Source organism: Amphibalanus amphitrite, unplaced genomic scaffold (genome assembly GCF_019059575.1).
Source record: "Amphibalanus amphitrite isolate SeventyFive unplaced genomic scaffold, NRLGWU_Aamphi_draft 000046F_arrow, whole genome shotgun sequence".
NCBI lineage: Eukaryota > Metazoa > Arthropoda > Thecostraca > Balanomorpha > Balanidae > Amphibalanus > Amphibalanus amphitrite.
In genome coordinates this window covers 351,291-369,375 of record NW_024881542.1, presented here as the reverse complement: position 1 = coordinate 369,375, position 18,085 = coordinate 351,291, and the positions used below count along the sequence as shown (strand labels likewise).

At 52.0% G+C, this 18,085-nt stretch overlaps 1 protein-coding gene across 5 annotated transcripts in view; it reads left to right on the top strand.

Moving 5' to 3' along the window:
- LOC122377503 (sodium-dependent phosphate transporter 2-like) overlaps positions 1-18,085 on the top strand; it is a 53,853-nt gene that overhangs the window by 4,389 nt on the left and 31,379 nt on the right. For 3 of the 5 annotated variants that reach the window (XM_043357573.1, XM_043357571.1, XM_043357570.1), the window contains exons 2-3: positions 8,494-9,010; positions 12,206-12,304. In XM_043357573.1, coding sequence (XP_043213508.1) covers positions 8,818-9,010; positions 12,206-12,304 — 292 coding nt within the window. In that variant the 5' untranslated portion in view covers positions 8,494-8,817. Of the gene's footprint in view, positions 1-8,097; positions 8,445-8,493; positions 9,011-12,205; positions 12,305-18,085 lie in introns of those variants that run through there. The other 2 variants (XM_043357569.1, XM_043357568.1) reach the window with 2 other exon arrangements.

The window sequence follows — 18,085 nt, the reverse complement described above, 5'->3', positions numbered from 1 at the left end:
CACGCAATTCTGGTGCCTGTCTAATGTGCGTTGTCGTTGCTTCCCGATCTGACCTGTGTCAGATCGAAGTGTTGGACTGGTTCTTAGTGCTGCTACGTGTCAATGCAGCGCATAGTGGACAATTTCTTATCACATTTCCGTATTTTGTATGGATGCATTTGTGGATATTTGATGTTCAGGTTGGTATATTGTATGATTGTGTTTTTTTTTCTATAAACTACGCTGGCATAGGTTATACCGCATCTGCCACCAGATCCCCTGAATTTGAATTTATGACTTTGTGGTCTTTTTTAATTATATGCAAATTTGCATCGTGTTTGTTACGAACTTTGAATTTTAAACACAATCACTTTGTATATTTCATTGGATTCATTCAACATAATTTCAAAGGGCTATTTACCCTGGAAAAAAATGTTCATCCACACGATTGTAAGTACATAGAGAGCACGTTCCGTTATCGAAGCTTGGAAATATTCCACTTTTGCATTTCATGTTGTCGTTCGCTTTGCCCCATGCGTAATGCTAAATGCGTAAACGTCGGTTACAAAATTACCCGCTTTGCATATCAACTAATGGACACGATTACCATTTTTCATGCATTTTTAGCAATGGTATTAATTAAAGCAAAGTGTCGTCATTGTCTCGCCGGCCTAACAGCAATTGGGCCAATGAAATAACTCAGTGCCGAGTGGTTGCACTCAGCTTTAGGTCAACAAGCGACACTTTGTGTACATATTGTAATGGGTAACGGCGCCAATGACATCACTACGTTTTGTCTTTGGAATCTGCTACGCCCCTCTTCAAAGGCAAACAAATGCCTCACTGAGGATTATTTTGCCATTGCAGCGACATAGGTAGAGGCCTGTCTGCTGGGGAGAAGCTCATATTTTCACGTGACTAGAAATACGGACAAATCTGTGCAGATCTAATTTGGTTATTTCTGCCGGATCGGGACCAGTCGCTGGTGCGATGGTTTTGCACTGACATCGGTGTCACAGCGTGTTTCCCGCCGGGGAATGTCAGCGCCTCAGATAGTCGCTGGGGTCTCTCTCGACACTCCCCTCGCGTTCCTCGAAGTGTCACCGACACCCCGAGGAACGTGAGGAGCACCCCGGTCGGTCAGCAGTTCAGCTGCCCCGGGCCGGGTTTTACACCCCGCCGCCAGTTCTCTCGGGCGGCCGGCGAGCTCTCCCCCGGCGAGCTCTCCCCCGGTGAGCTCTCCCCCGGCGAGCTCTCCCCCGGTTGTGTCAGCTCGACACGGTTTGACGGAGAATGGCCCGGCGGGGATTCCGCTGTTCCCGATCCGCCGCGTCTTCAGACGTGAAGACCCCGTCGGCAGCGGTAAAGCCGGTATCGGTGTTTTGCAGCCGGAACGTCTACGTCTCGGAACTTGTCTGAAGTTGCATATCTTCCTTGTGCTCTCTGTCCCCGATTCATGGTCTTCTCTTGTTTCTCATTTTCTTGATTCTTTCTTTTATCTTTTCATCCGCTTTTTCATTGCCTTCCGCTACAACTCTCGCGCCTTTCCCTTCTTTTCGTTTTGTATTATATACAACTAGCGGTGGACGTTTCTAGTTATTTCGATTTCTTTATCTCTTTTCCGCTTCAATCCCCCTTCCGTCCCCATCTCTTTCCTTCCTCATTTTCCTCTCTCCCCAAGCCTCTCCCTCCTCCCCTATACGGCAGCTACGTCTGAGGACGCAGTATTTTGTGCAGTCGGTGCATTCACAGTATCCATTAACCCCTGCTGGTCTGGGAAGGACCGCGTCACCCCCACACGCTGGACGGGGTGACACGGTCTGTACTCTCGGGGCGGCAGGGGTCGAGTAGCGCCTCTTCCGGCGGCGCACGCGACGGGGGCGTGATATGAGGGGAAATAGGGTCTGGGGAAACGGAATGTCACAGCGTGTCCAGGCGCCAGCGCCCACGCCCTTAGAAGGCTGTTGCGTTCGACATCACGCAGCGTCTTCCCCCTGGCGCTCATTTCAGTTTCAGGCTAAAGTCTCGTCCTCTGTGTCCGGTACGGTCCGGTTTGGTTCCGTGCACCAGTTCAACCCCCCGATGGTAGCCCGGCGCCCCGGCACTCCCTTCCGGCCCGGCGGCGAAGCGATCCCTGTCATACGGCAGGGTCTCAACTATCACGTGCAGCTCCCGTGGCCGGCCGTGGGCCCGCGGGGATGGGCGCTGGGGTACTCAGTCCAGGAAGTGATGACAGGCGGCAGCCACAGACGTGTCCTCAGTGTAACGCTGGGTGACACGGCGCATATGCGCGACTGGGGACACTCCGCCACCGCTGCTGCTGCTTCCGCAGCGCCCTGCACTGTCATGTTCTACTACCACCATGTGGCTGCAGTGTGGAGTTACGTGTCTGACACCGGTTATGTGTCCTGCCGACCTCATGGCGTGGCGCATTTCACTGACCCTCCTTACGTCATTGCTGACCAGTGACCGGCGTTGTCTGGCGCGGTAGAAGGTGGCGTGAGGAGGTGCCTGCCTGCTCCGGCTCCGGCTGGCGGTGGCTGTGAAGAATCGGAGCCGAGTACCCGGGGGACTGTTTATTTGAGCGAATTACTTTGCAGAACATGGCCAGACAGGAACCATGACAGACATGTGTTATGCTTTCTAATTGGCCGAGTGATGGATACTTGAGATTCTTTCGTGCTGTTCTGTGTATCGCTTACTTTTGGGCGGACGCTAAGCTGAAAATGATAAACGCAATCCGGTTCGATCTCTAATAGCTCGATTTAGGAGACATGTGCTCGGCTTTGGGGCGTGCACAGTGTATGGGCGTGTTTTGGGCCTGAACCCACCATCTGCAGGCTCGGCACTTGTAGAGAAGCCGGAGCGGGCGGGATCGGGTGGTATGGTCGTGACGAGGAAGTCGGGTCTCCGCCGAACTGGAGTCGCATTCTTCTCCCATATCGTCCCTGGACCGTTACCGGCGGTCTCTCTATCGTCTCACGTGCTCGCGTCTGCACGCCACAGTGCAAACCCGGGTCGGACTGCGGTGACAGACATGTGTAAACTGATTCAACTCCCATGTTGTGATAACTTTATCCTGCCACAGAGCTGAGCCAGCGAGTTAAAAGGGGCGTTCTACTCCCCCTGGAGAGGGTTGGTCTTTCCGATGCTGGCTCAGTGTGACCTTGTCACAGTTGGTATGTGACAGATTTTCACACGTCATGGGACACCTTTGATAAGACAGTTTGTAGTCGCACCACCCCTTTTCATTGCAAAGCTAACACTTGTCAGACTGGATTGGGTTTCCTGCGCAATGGTTGATATTTGAATAGTTGAACGCCGCGACTCAATACCAACTATTGCTTGTACATTGCCAGGAAGCGGAAATTGGTTGAAACTTGAATTGCTTTGGCAAAGTGGGATGAAAGAAATGCTTGCGATGCGAAGTTAAGCAAAAAAGTATCAGGCAGGTGTACACTCGAACGATTACTCAACTATGTATGGTGTATACGACTTAAACGTCTCCTCAAATTAAGGAGACTTAGATCAATTTTCAGATGAGGAACAATGCCCCTTAACGCTCCAAAGCTCTCTCTGCCTCCCCGGACAACTAGCACCGCTGATTTCCCGGGCTATGTCTGGTCACATATGAGCACAGCTCACAGGGGGACGCAGTGGGTCTAGGGCCAGTGACAGTGGAAGGAGTCTGGTCTGGGACGGGCGCTCCTCTGTCCAGCCGGGAGGGGCGGGGTCGGGTTCACGGGACCGCCCCGCCCCTCGCCCACCCCTCACCCCGCCCCGTCTGCCCCCGTGCACGGGTGTTTGGAGTGCTCGGCGCTCAGAGGCCCGCCAGTCCTGCCGGGATAAAGTACCCTGTTTGGATGGACGGGCGCCGCTACAACCCGTCATTGCCTTATCGCCACCAGGCAGCTTCTCTCGGTAGTTGGAATGACGCATCGGCTGGTATGTTAGGGCGGACACGGTGTCGATAGTAAAACACTGTGCAGTTTTATTTTGGAAATATATTCTTTATGTAATCGTACAACATTGTGGCCCTAGCACTTGTTTCTCAGCATTGCTGTAAGTGGAGAATGCTGGCTATTGCGGCCACAACTAACTAACAGTGCATTTTCAGTCGTTGATGCCCTTTCCCGTATCCACCCAACACCGCACATTCCGCCTCACTCGCAGAAAGTCGCGAAAGTCGCGACGTTCAGCGTCCTTGGGTCTCCTGCCGCGCCGTCGATTCGGTCAGGTTATGCGGTGCAGTATGCGTTCAGGCGCCGACCACTAGTGCCATCTATGGAGTGAAATCGGAGTTGCGGGTGATCGCCGCCGCGCTGAGCCGGCACTGAGTCGTCACATCGAGTTAGCATCAACACTTCTGATCGGAGTGGCGCAACGCTGGCTCAACTTCTCACTGGTTCCGTAAATAGGCCTCTCAGCTCATGGTGCATAGACCACTTGTGATTTGTTCACAACTTCCTCTTTATACACCAGAGGCCGGCAGCGACAGCGTCGTCACCTTGCCTTGGGAGCTCTCTACGTGTTCGTTGAACCCGAAGCAAAGCCGCCTGCTACTCGGCTGTGTCCAAGTGTCACGGTCGATCGTCGGCTGGGGACAGGCCCTGTTCCGGGCTCCGACCTCCATAACAGCTGGTGGCTGGGCTGTTAAAGTTCTCCCCAGGTGTTGGCGTCTGGGAGCATGCTGTCTAACGACTCGGGGATAGAGGTGCATGTGCTCAAATGGTAGAGGCGAAGGTCTGGAGGCTTGTCCAGTCGTAACTCGTAGCCTGATTTTCGTTCAGCGGTGGTGGCCAGTATAAATAGAGATACTCTGGCTCGCACGTCCGCTGCACTGGGTGCTGCAGCTAATGCAGAATAGTGGGCAGTACGTGCGCGTTTTCCGCCCACATGTCCATTTGCCGGTGTTGCAGCAATATTACGCGTGATTCGCTGCCATCAATCCAGGGTGTGTGCGGCTCTGACCCATAGATACGTGCTGGTTGGCTGGTGACCCTCTGAACATTTATTTAAATTATGGCATTTCAGTGATTGCAAGGCAGTAACTTGAAATCACCGGACAGTCCTACATTTGCTTATGATTTTGTCCATTTTGTATTTGTGAATTTGTCATTGCGAACAGGTATAAAGATGGTTGAAGTCCAACTATGATCAAATTAGGGGGTCATTTTTGCTCGAAGGAGGTCACACTTCACGAGCTTAGAAGGCAAAAATATTGGCAATGGGCGACTGGCGTATCTATCCCCTCTGCCGGTAGCGCCTTTCTGTCAGGGGTATGATAAACTGGGAGGGGCGGGGGCGGGGCGCGCCACGCCGACACCATGTGACGGGCGCCCAGCCAACCCCTCTCCTCCCCTTCCCCGCCCCTGGCAGCCGGCGCGACGGGTGTGGGTCGCGCTGGCGCTGGACTGCGCAGGCGCGACCCCTATAGCACGTGACACTGGCTCCGCGGCCCGGCGTGATGCCGAACTAAACAGGCCCTGCACTGCGGGCAGGGTGGCGTGGCTCTGGGAGGGGAGGGGTGGGGCTGGGCCGGAATGACCCACGTGACCGCGAACAGATGGATGGCGAGAGGTGATTCCTCTGCCCGTTCTGATTTTCTATTCGTGGCCTGTTACAAACTGGGCTGGAACTCTTCCGCTCCTTTGGTCTGGGAAGTCTGGAAATGGGATCCTAAAAGGTCTACGAAATCACTCGCTATGAGATAACCCTTGCCTCGGAATCACTTATTAATTGGCCGGACTCTTAACTGTTTAACCCGCTCGCTAAAACATCCAATCCGTCAGCCAGTCCGTATATTTTTTCTCTGTCACCCGGGCCAGTTGCTCGAATCGCGTTCAAACCGCCTGACATCATTGCTTCATGTGCACGGCTCTGTTCAGGCCGCACATGCCGAGCCAGCCAGATGTTAGGACATCACTCTGCGCTGGTGTCCTGTGACACATCCCACTCGTCACAGTCACATGTTACATCACGCCATTCGTCTGTCACGAGTCACACCTTCTTCTGCAGCCTCGTGACGGTGCCGTCACAGTAGGGAAGGTAGGCTGGATGGTCTGTAAATAACGAGTATGCGGAGGAGGACCCTGGAGGATCGATTTGTCGCTACTGCTCAGATGGCTCTGCAGTCGTGTCTCCAGGGTTGAGAAAAGGCCGTTAAATTCGGGAACTGATGAGATAAGTGTCACAGTACGGTTCAGTTCCTGTCGCGGTCAGTGAACAGTGTATTGATTCTGTGCTGCCATTGACGAGAACAGACCAGATTAGAAGCGACCGCCGTCGCTGAAACGTGCTCGAGAGCCCAAGGTCTCCGAAGCTGCTCGCTTGGCGGACTATTAGTAATAGGTGTACGGTCTCGTGTGTCGCCTTTAATTTACTTGCATTAGTTTTTCCGAAGGCTGCACTTTGCCAGTGCTACGTATTCGAAGGACCCATGATTGTTTTCCGATCTACCTTTTACTTTCTGACTTGCCCTATTTAATTTTTTCTTCAATTTTCCGACATTTTTCATAGAAGCCCTGTTGACTTTTATACAGGAGTGGTGCAGTTTCTAGACCTACCTATAGGCTATAGCTCGAACTCATTTTGCCATGTTCTAACTTGAGGCTCGCTCTGAATGGCCGTGGGCCGTGCACGAATCAATCACGGGTCATCCGCAGCTCACGCCAGCCGGCCCCTGGGTCGTCGGCGACGGCGATCAAGGTCGGACCATTGCGGCCGGACGGTGACGTGGCCGGTCACGTGACCTGGGTGTCACTGCCAAGGTAAACTGGGCCCGGCGACCGGCGCGGCGCCCAGCGATGATGTGTCAGGGAGGCAGCCACTCATGACGGATGACATTGCTCGGTCGTGTAGCCGCCGACCGCGCCGCCGAGATATCACAATTAGGACAGATATGTGTAGTTAGCTATGCAGCTATGTGAGACATGGGAGTTAATGAAGACATGCTGTTGACCTTGGTTCTTGATCCACATTCTACACTTCAGTCGTGAAGTGGAATCAGACTTTTGAGATCGTCGAATGATATTGGTTGATGCCATTCACTGTGCCTCGGAGTTCGGGCCGCCTGTTCTACTTGTTCTGAAATCCGAAGTGCGTGCAGGGTTTCCTTTGATCAGTAGCAATCTTTAAGTTACGGAATTGACTCCCAGTGGCTTCGCGGATGGTAAACGCAAGCCCATTATTCTCTCAGGTAAATCATACATTCGCGACGTTGCTTTCTGGCTTCTGTTTTCTGCTTTCTGGCTGGTTTCTGGCTCTAATTTTAGATCCAGCATGGGCCCTAATGAAGCCCCCTCTTAAATTACGCTAATTTATACAGCTATGTAGTATGTAGTTAATTTAGGCCTGAGAGTGGCTCAAGGAAACATGCCTCGCTTTTAGTGGCGTTTGGCTTTTGTGGAGTGGGATTTTATTGAAACACTAATTTCATTTTAAAGAACTGTATTCTGGACACTTCATTTTCTCTCATACGGTTTGTGTGGTTTAAACATTGCTGTCTCACACGAAGCTCGTCTGCAGGCCATGCGGCTGCCATTGCTATTGAATGGCCGTTTTCATGAGCGTTCTGCGCCGACCAGCAGTTCGCTTCTGCCGTCCTGCAGGGCTGGCCGGCAAATTTTCAATATCTGCTCCCACGCCAGGCTGCGTTGATTAAATGCGATAAGGGAAGGAAGTTGCGCAGGCAGGTCGCTTTTCGCCTATCCTGCGTGGGTTTCGCTTATCCTGCATGGTCAATAAGTGTGGACTGTGCAATCTGCTTGGATGTATGTAGGTACGCACTGGTCGGTATGGGTATGGATTGGAATCAGTTTGGATATGATTGAATATTGGTTATGGATTGAGCACATTACAATGCTTCAATGCGTGAGCCTTACATAGAGTTAAGACTCGTTTCTCAGTTAGGGTTGACCTTGCTTATATCCTTTGTGCCGCCCAGTCCAGTACCCGGTCCTTTGAACCACCCAGTCCAGTACCCGGCCCTTTGAACCACCCAGACCGATACCCTGTGCCGCCCGCGGTAGGCCGGCCCTCCCGCCGCCGGCTACAGGCTGCTGACGTCACGGGCCGCTCGGGATGGTGTCTCGCGCGGCCGGCGCGGCCGCCGGAGACCCGCACTTGCCGCCGACCCGCGCACGCCGCCATGGCCTCCGCCGTGACACAGGCTGTCAGCGCCGTCACTGAGGTCGTCACAGAGGCCGTCACCGAGGCCGTGACGACCGTCACCTCCGCACTACCCTCGGTGGCGCCGGACGTCACGTCCGATGTCGTTCCGTACGACCCGAGCCTCGTCTGGCTGGTGGTGACGTCGTTCCTTGTGGCGTTCACCCTTGCCTTCGGCATCGGCGCCAATGATGTGGCCAACGTGTTCGGCACGAGCGTGGGCGCCAAGGCCATCACGCTGCGGAACGCGTGCATCATAGCGACCATCGGAGAGATGCTGGGAGCGATGCTGATCGGTGAGTGCCGGGGGTTGCTCAGGTGTCCCCTCCCCGTCTTCTGTTCCAGGTGGCTAGAGCGAGCCCAGCCTACAGAACCCAGCCCAGGCCAGGACCCAGCCGTCTTCGGCGTCATCAGCCGACAATCGTCCTCAGAAGATCTCATCTCCGCGAGATCGCTGCAGCCACACCTCAGCGCTGATCTGGGGGAAGGCGGTGGGGAACTGCCTAGGACCTGACGATGCAGAGCTGTGCCGTGACCACCGAGACCCGCCCGCTGCAGCAGACCGCGAGTCTCTGATACACCCTGCGCCGCCAGCGGTCACCTGTAGCTGAACACCGAGCCCGGCTCACCGTCTGTCCTCTCTCCGCGCCTGTCTCTGAAGTCACCGCCATGGAGCCGTGGTCGTCCGAGGTGATCTGGATCGTCGTCGTCGCCTTCGTCGTCTCGTTCCTGCTGGCGTTCGGCGTCGGAGCCAACGATGTGGCCAACAGCTTCGGCACGTCGGTGGGCTCGCGGGCGCTCTCCCTGAGGACGGCCTGCATCCTGGCGACAATTTTCGAAGTGGCCGGCGCCATACTAATAGGTCAGTCAGTCCCCGCGGGTCAGACCTTCTGACCAGGCAGTTGGAGGATACTGCGTGAGTATTTGGAGAATGAAGACCGTGACTAATGACAGTAGACAGCTGCACTTAGGGGACGTCGTAAAGGTCAGTTTGTTTTTAGCACGGACGTGAGGTAGCTTAATGGTGGCCTTTTTGTCACATCAGTGAACTTGAGACCGGTGCTCAAAGAGCAGGCGTTTCTAAACGTTGCAGTCCTTCAAATTGATCGGTAAAGTGATAAGTTTGGGACAGACATGCGTCTTTATTACGAGCGAGCGAGCGCAGCGAGCGAAGCGAGTCTTTTCAATATTACGGAAAAATCTCAGTATGAGCGGCCCGGCCCGGCCCGGCCCGGCCTGTAACGCTTTTGAGAGGCTTATATCTCAGCAACCGCTGAACCGATTGGCCTGCGGTCTTTTTTGCTGGGTAGCCCCATCCCTTCTACCCCGTAATTGACTACTCTTGACACATCTCAGTGACCGTCGTGGCACGTGCCACGTGAAAAGCCAAGGGTGTTCAAGCTGTTTTGCAAAAGTAGTGATTTTGAGAGGCTCATGTCTCAGCAGCCGCTTGGACGATTGTCTTGCGGTAATTTTTATAGGGTAGCTGCATCCCTTCTACCAAAGGTCGGATACTCTTGATCTATGTGAGTGACCCCCACTGCACGTGCAAAATGCAAAAAGAAGAGGTGCCAAATTTGTTCCCATTTCAATAACTCGGTAATTGCTGGGGCGATTTCGCTGAAACTTGGCATACAGGTCGGCACTCACCAGGCAATGAATTCCCATGTGCTGCGGTTAGGGTGCTACTGCACGTGCGCACGTGCAGGGGGCGCTCCCAGATCTCGAGAACGGCTGGGCCGATTGCGCTCAAATTTGGTACACGGTTGGGGACCAGTTAGTAGGGTGCCGTGCAAAAGTCAGTTTGGACCCCCTTTGCACGTGCGCACGTGCAGAATGCCGCTTCCAGATCTCAGGAACGGCTGGGCCGATTGCGTTCAAATTTGGCACACCGCTAGCGACCGGTTAGAAGGGTGCTTTGCACAAGCCCGTTGGAAGTACCCTCTCGCCTTTCCGCACGTGCAGGGCTCACTATCTCGCTCGCTCGTTCTTCGCCCATAAGGCGTTTTACTGGTTTTTGTATTTGATTGTATAATATTGTATTTACGATCGTGGGCGATCCACACATGGCGTGGCGATTACTGCCCCCTGATATTATTGTTTTCGATTTCTTCACAACTCCTTCTGCTGAAGTGTTACCGTTTTTGAAAATTGCATCACACTGATTTCCAAGTCTTGAGAATTTTAATCTTATTAGGCGTGCCAAATTAAACCGCCGCTTATGGTGAATAGGCCTAAATATGCCTAAATGTAATGATGGCCTAAATAATATACCATCCAGTCCAATTTACTATGGCTGTAGTGATCTCCGACCCTAAGTGCCCGAACCAATTAGGCGCCGTATGAGCCGAGGACCGTGCCCCTTGGCCGAAAGCCGGAGACCTCGTACTGAATACCCAAGTTCCCATAAACCTGTGAAGGACCCAGCATACTCCGAGCCCGGAACGTGGCTGGCTTCTCGGTAAGTGCGGACCGTTTACATGGACTTCTGAAAGCTATCTTCATAACCTGCCCGAATGTCGAATTCTCGTCAAGGTCCAGCTCGGTAAACTATTTTCGATTTACCAGCGTTAGAAATTGCACACAATTTGCGTCATTTTGTTCTTAGTCGAGCTTGTACTCTGCCACGTGTAGCTGAGCACATGTTGCATTCCTGTGTGAAGCCTTCTTCCCTGTTTATGAATCAGTGAGGTCATGGGCGGTGTAGTCCAGAGTACAACATGACTGCCACGGGTTTGAGAGCATCAGCGCTAAGGCTGGACAAACTGGGTCTGCCCGTACCCAAAGGCTCTGCGTGGATTATTCAAAGAAATGCTCACGATTTGGATGCCAAAGCGTTCAAATCAAAACGCATTTTTTTTTTGTCACTTTGCTTGTTGTTACCTTCATGAGTTGGGCTCTGGTAAAAAGAAAAAAAGTAGGTACATGAATATGCGAAACACAATTTGATTGCATAATTCGACCCCTAAGCTCCGATTCCAATAAGTCTGTATTGCAAATATCTGAGTTTGCTGATGCACAAATTCAGTTCTTTAAAGCGCCTGTAGCCTCTGGTTTATGTCGAAATCAATGTCGTGCTACGCTGGAAAGCCTCTGTTGATATAAACTAGTGTCGACATGCATGCGTCGCTCATGCTTAGCGAGATGTTCATCCCGTTTTTGAAACATGATCTTGGATTTCGGCGTGATCGATTGATTTTCTTATGTCATAACGACTTTGAAATTGTATTAGACCTTCCTGAAACCTTATGAATTAAAAAAGATGTATTTTTTTCTAGCTGAAACCTTTCGGAGCGCTTGCCAAAAAAAAAAAAAAACGGGAAAACGTTGCGCCACTACCCCAGGTGAACTCTGCTTTAGTTCACCGCTGACATTCCATCGTAAATCTGCCGTACATACCGATGTTGAACGTAAGAAGACCGTCTGTGGTGTCGGGCGGATGCGTCTGTTGGCTCGCGCCCAGCCGGGCAGGAGAGCCGTGTCGTACCCCGTCACCCCGGCTCCCAGTCTCCCGATCGTTTGTTCTAACCGCGGCACCGACCTTCTGTCGCCCCAGGCGGTAGGCACGGGTCAGGTTAGAAGGCATGGTGAAAGGTGGCGCGCCATAAAACTGGCGCTAAGTGACATGCGCCAGATTGTTTTTTATGTGAGATTGTATGGCGCGGTAAATGGTAATGTTTTTCTTTTCGTTTTAACGAATGATAGCAATTCTATTGTTTTTCTCTTTTTGTTCTGGATGGCGATTTGTAAACTGTTGTTATTTGGTGATTGATTGCGAGTTATTATCAATGACTTGAATTTTAGCTTGCGTGTATGTCATATACCTTTAAATTCATTCAAGCTGGTGCTAATGTGTTGACCTTGGATTCTTTTCTAGCAATGGATGTCGTCTCACTTGTACGCTAAATAGACTGTTTTGGTTCCATAGCCATCTTAGTATTTTACCTTGGCGTGACCTTCCCGGTCGTTTGAGCTCCAATTAGCATAGTTCCCGTCAATAAAAGTTTCCGACCGCTCTCTCGGTCGATGTGTTTCTAACCTGTTTGTCTGTCCGCAGGGTACAAAGTGTCGGAAACAATGAGGAAAGGAATCCTGGACGTCGGTCTGTACCAGAACAACGAGAAGGAACTGATGCTGGGCTCACTGGCTGCTCTAGGTAAGTCGTTCGATGCTACGTTACGGACGATCTTTTGAAGTTACCGATGAATGGGCTTGATGTAGCTCATAGGAAATTTATCTGCGCTTGTCCGAGATATGCTATTTGGTCTGTCTGTCCCACGGTAAGATTAATAAGAAGCAAGAACGACTACGATGCAGCACTTAAAGGGACCCTCCCACCTTAACATTAGATTTGAGTTGAGATAGCCGAAATGGGGTCCCTGGCTCACAATTACCGGTTTCGGCACTCACAACGTCGAGAAATGCCTTAAATCGGAAATATTGAATTTCAAAATTGCAGCATTTTGATTCAGAGGGGCTAATGCATAGGAATACCCCTCTGAATGTGTGACGTCAGCTCAGAAATCTAACGATTTTTGAATGTTTGACTAAAACGTTTTGTAGCACGCGGTGGTATATGCTGCTTTGCGCGCAACAAGTGCCGCACTTTCAGCTGCCAAACTATTGCTTCCAAATAAAGTCGCTAGGAACAGCGGAGATCCCAAAAAGTAAACAAAAGTAAAAGTCTAATATCTTGTAAACCGGTGAATATTTTTCGGTGAAATTTGGTAGATATTCGTTTTCGCTCTTTCTGAACCGAGCGACATCACTTTCATGCCAATTCATAAACTTTTTTGAAGGTGGGAGGGTCCCTTTAACCCGCGCCCTGCTGGGGGGGGGGGGGTGTTTGAACACCCCCCCTTGTGGTTTTTCGCGAATATCTCAAAAACGGCGGCGCGGAGCGCCGCCGTTTTTGGTACACCTTATCATACATCAATTCTACACATGTTGTGAAAATTTCAGACCAAGGTCATTCAAGGTCAGGTCACCAGGTCACTTGAAGTGACCTCACCTCATAAAAAGTTTCAATGCCTGTCATAGCTACACCGAGTGACCGATCGCTTTGAAACTTTCAGCGATTGCTAAGAGCAATAGCATGTACAAAATGTATATCTCAGAATTTTGATATCGATGACCTAAGGTCAGGTCAATTTTGCGACCTCCCCATTATAAGTCAATGGGAGAAAATTGAAATGCGCCTCCTTTGAACGAAAGACATTATAAACACTCCCAAACACTGAATTACAAGTGGTTTAGACACACTGAACATGAAAATGGTGTCCGTGACCCCTGTTTATGCCCTGAGGTCATCTTAGGTCACGAATGGTATCTAACAGTTTTTCGCAAATAACTTTTGATAGAGGCATGCTAGAGCGATGAAAACGCCTTAGATGTGTTCAGCTCGACGATACGGATCGACTGATATGCAACATGACCCTTTCCGGTCAGGTCATGACCTTGACCTGAGGTCAAATTTTCAAGTTGACCTTTCAAGGTCAAGTTATAGTTCATTCGATGCGTCTTGACAAGAGGAACACGATGCCGGTAAAAGTAAGCTCGTACAAGGCTTGGGTCAAAAGTTATTGCAGAAAAACTGTTTCCGAAAAAAATCGGCTATTTTTGCAGTTTTTGCCCCCTGCAGGCAAAACCGTTGACGTTAGACGAAATCTGAGAGAATTACTCAGAAAGGGCGTTAATAGGGCTATCGAATGCGCTTTTCCGCCGCGCTGTAGCTCTATTGGTTCCCGAGTTATGCGTTGGGTTCTTGGAAATTGTCGACATTCGACCTGGAAATCGGCGAAATTTTGCCTTCAATGACCTCTGGTGACCTGACCTTTGACCTGACCAAAAAATTGACCGAAGTGATTTCGTCATTATTTTTGACGCTCTTTCGAACGCCGCCTTCCGCGTATCGCTACGTGGCCCAGGAGCCGAGTTAGAAGGGGGGGTGTTCAAACACCCCCCCCCCCCAGCAGGGCGTGGAAATCCAGGACCCCCAGCCGGGCGCGGGTTAATAAACTTACAAAGTTAGAGTTGCGTATTTTCCGACACCCAAGAGCATCAATGGCACCGGCGCTGTCTCCTGTCAGTGTCTAGCTAACGAACCCCGGATAGGGGGGGGGGGGCGGCACGGGCACGGTGGGAGTAACCCTTCAGCCCCTCCTCTGCCCCCCCTCCCCGTACCCCGGCGCGTCTGCCGCCGGCGCCCTATCGGACGAGCGTTCTGTTTACATGCAACATTGCAGCCGGGCACACCTGCCATTCATCTGGTCTCGCCAGCACCCGCTCTGTATATCCAGACCCCGGCTCGGGCGACATATTCGGTTTCTCCGCGGCGTGTGGTGTGAGATAGGCTGTCGCACAGACGCCGGGAGCGGTGCCAGGCGCCGTGTCAATAACAACTGAACTGCGCCGCCGCGCTGGTGGACGGTGGTGACGTCACTGGTGGACTGTCGTGACGCCACTGGTGGACTGTCGTGACGTCACTGGTGGACAGTGGGTAGTGGGTGTGACGTCACTAGTGGGTGGCGGGTATCAGGTGTCCCCCGCAGAGCGCATTGAGATGTGGGAAGGGGTTTCAAGATACCATTCGGATAATAGAAGCTCACGCAGCTCAAAACCATTCGTTCATGAACACTTATTGTCTCTCTTCAGTTTGCGACTTCCCCCTTTCTTTTGTTCTTTCTTTTTTCTCGTTTGTTAGTGATTTCGTAACGTACTTTAAGTTTTTTTTTGTACCTAACATTGGGATTTCTTGCTTGACAAATTAAATTGCTTTCCGAATCTTTTTGGACCGGCAAATATTTCAAGGAAATCTTCAACAGTCGACGTGGCCGCAGTTAATCGCTATACGTCACCACGCGGTGACAAACGTCACCAATTAGGAACTATACCTAGTTTTGCTTTTCCCAGAGCTGCCTGATCCGATCAGCTCTGGTTCATCGGCATGCGTCGGCATGGGGTCTGTCAGATTTGGCAGGACATTGCTAGAAAAATCCAGTCTGCACCATGTTCTTATATAAACGCGCTACTGGCGTTGACAGAACCAACCTGATGCCTGTTTTATTGATAATACATATTGTTCACACGCTTCACTTGTGGGTTATGCGTTTTTCCACCCGCGGGGCCCATAGGCGGCGGAACGGGGAGGGCACCGTGCCCCCTTTGATTTTGGCATTTTAACATTATCCCTATGGGCGTTGCATGAAAAGAATGGGACCAAAAGTCGGCAGTGCCCCCCCCCCCCCCACACACACACACCTAATTGAAGGTGCTCCGCCGCTACTGGCGGGGCCGGGTAGAGCTTGGCTGAATGTGATTGAATGCTCCGATAAAATATTTAGCGGACATCTTATCTGCAAACATATGCATGCATGTGTGCAGAAATATGTATAGGTATTGTTCGTAGTGGACAGATTTCCCGTAGTCTTCTTGCGATGTCCGGCTTCTACCAGAATTACACGTAATCGGCCCTTCGGTTTCTATAACCGGCTTAATGGACACGCGTCCCACGTCCTTCCTGATTAGGCCGTCCAAGATTAGCCTTCCGGTGACCTGCGTGCACGTACTAGCTCTTCTGTTAGCGGGAGTCTACTTTGGTGTACCATTTATCACAGGAAAAACAGAGCACTAAGAATTACACACGTCTACGCATAACCACACATTTACTCGTCGGACCAAAAGGCTGCTATAATATCGCTATTTCACTCAATTCTGGCTTTGCTCGAGGTTGATGGTTATTCTTCGTCTTAGTTTATTTGAATACCACATTATTATTATGTATGTTATCCAGGGATGCGGAGCCGTGGAAATTTCAAACGGCTCCGGCTCCGGCTCCGGCTCCGGAGAAAAAAATCGGCTCCGGCTCCGGCTCCGGGTGAAATGTTATGGCGGCTCCGGCTCCGGCTCCGGCTCCGAGTAAAATGGTCCGGCTCCGGCGGCTCCGGCTCCGACTCAGTACATCCCCTATGCAATCAATTAAATACGGGTGGAAGAAAAATTGGATTGGTTATACGCGTTACCTACTCTTGCCATGACCGGCTCACCGCGTCCCCGCGCAAACGCACCTCGGAGAGAACTGGCAGAACAAAGGACTAGGAAGCGATGGCATTGGAAACGCAGTCGCCGCGAATCGGAGTTCACTGAACCATCGTAAGCTGACACCCATCTCGGCTGCATTGGGGGGTGGGGGGGGGGGGTGGGTGGGAAGAGACGGTGCTGGGAGTCGCAGTCCACTGCACTGGCTTCAAAACAATGGCCGTCACCTGATGACCGGTCCTCATGTTCTGGGGATGCAGTAGACGTGAGGGGGGGGGGGGGTGGGAGGAGCAGACAGGAAGTTGATTGCGTACTGTGGGATACTGGGGATATTCGGCTTTTTCATGCACTTGATGGCCCATGACGTACTATTGGTCTCAAGATAAGGGCCCAGGCGACCTGTAGTTTTGATGCGGTGAATACCCTTACCCTCGCCACAACTCGGGCCGAGTGCACCCCTCCTCCCAGCCAGCGCCACCCCCACTCGCATTGTGGCGAGGGTGAGGGTATTCACCGCATCAAAACTACAGGTCGCCTGGGCACTTATATTGAGACCAATAGTACGATATGTTTTACTGCCTTGTACTGTCAAACCGAACTAGTTCAATTATTTTTTTCCTCTTCAAAAAATAAAAAGGAGCCGGAGTCGCCCCCTTTTTGGCGGCTCCGGCTCCGGCTCCGGCTCCGGGCTATATTGTTTCACGGCTCCGGCTCCGGCTCCGGGCAAAATATGCCGGCTCCGGCGGCTCCGGCTCCGGCTCCGGCTCCGGCTCCGGCTCCGGCTCCGGCTCCGCATCCCTGATGTTATCACATCTAGATCATAGCTATCACATTATCTAAACAACTAGGTGTGTTATTGAGATCTACACCTTTTCCTGTAATGATGTTCCTGGCCTAGCCAAGGGATGGCAACAAGAAGCCACACGGCTTTTGAATCGACCTTGTGTAGCTCCACCATTCATCAAGAATAACGACGGGTTACGAGGGCTTTTTACACTACGCTAATCGCCTCACGGAGTTTCTTCTTTCACGGCCGTCTTTCATCAAAACCGGTTGGTAACAAGATGACGGTAAAACATGGAAGTCATTGTCGTTGAAGTCGGTCGCTACGCAATTACCGAACTGCCAGAGGCGAGCGCCAGCAACCCATGGTAACGGTTGCTCCACATAACACACGCTTACTGACCCGAGCCTTTTGTTGTCGGACACCCTTATTCATTGTCCGTGGCTACACCTGTCCGCTCCCACCACTCAGCATTTCTATAAGCGGCGAGCGCAGCGGAATAGGTGGTCCCCGCCTGCGTCACCCCATTCGGCGCCTCTGACCTCCACCTGCCAGCCGGCCCAGGGCGCGGCATCCAGTGCCGTCATCGGCTGTCATCTGGCGGCGGTCAGTCGCCGGCCTCGTGTTCTGGCGGTGGTCCGTCGCCGGTCTCGTGCTCCTCACGCCGGCTCCAACTCGATGTCACGTGGACAGGCACACCCGGCGCAGGGTGGAAGGTGTTTCAGGCTCCTGGCTGGGAGATTAAATTGCTAGTCTCGTGCTCACTCGAAATCTACAGCGCGGAAGTCTGGGATAGTCTAAAGGTCAACATCTGATATTTGCGTCAGTTTGACCCGTTCTCTGAGTTCAGAAGAATGCGGGGACGCTCTTATTCCTTAGTCTCGCTCAGATCTCCGTGTGGAGTGGGCCGCTACTTCGTTATCACTTACAGATCACTGACCGATCGGAGCACGGGTCATCCTTATTGACATTCTGGCCAGAAACTTGGGGCGTTTGATCGGCCGGGCGATGGTAGGGCTCGACGCGAGGGAAGGGGATTGAGACACCTGGCTGGGACTGGGAAACAAATCGACGCCCACGAAACATCCCGACTTACACGCTAATTCCATTATAGGG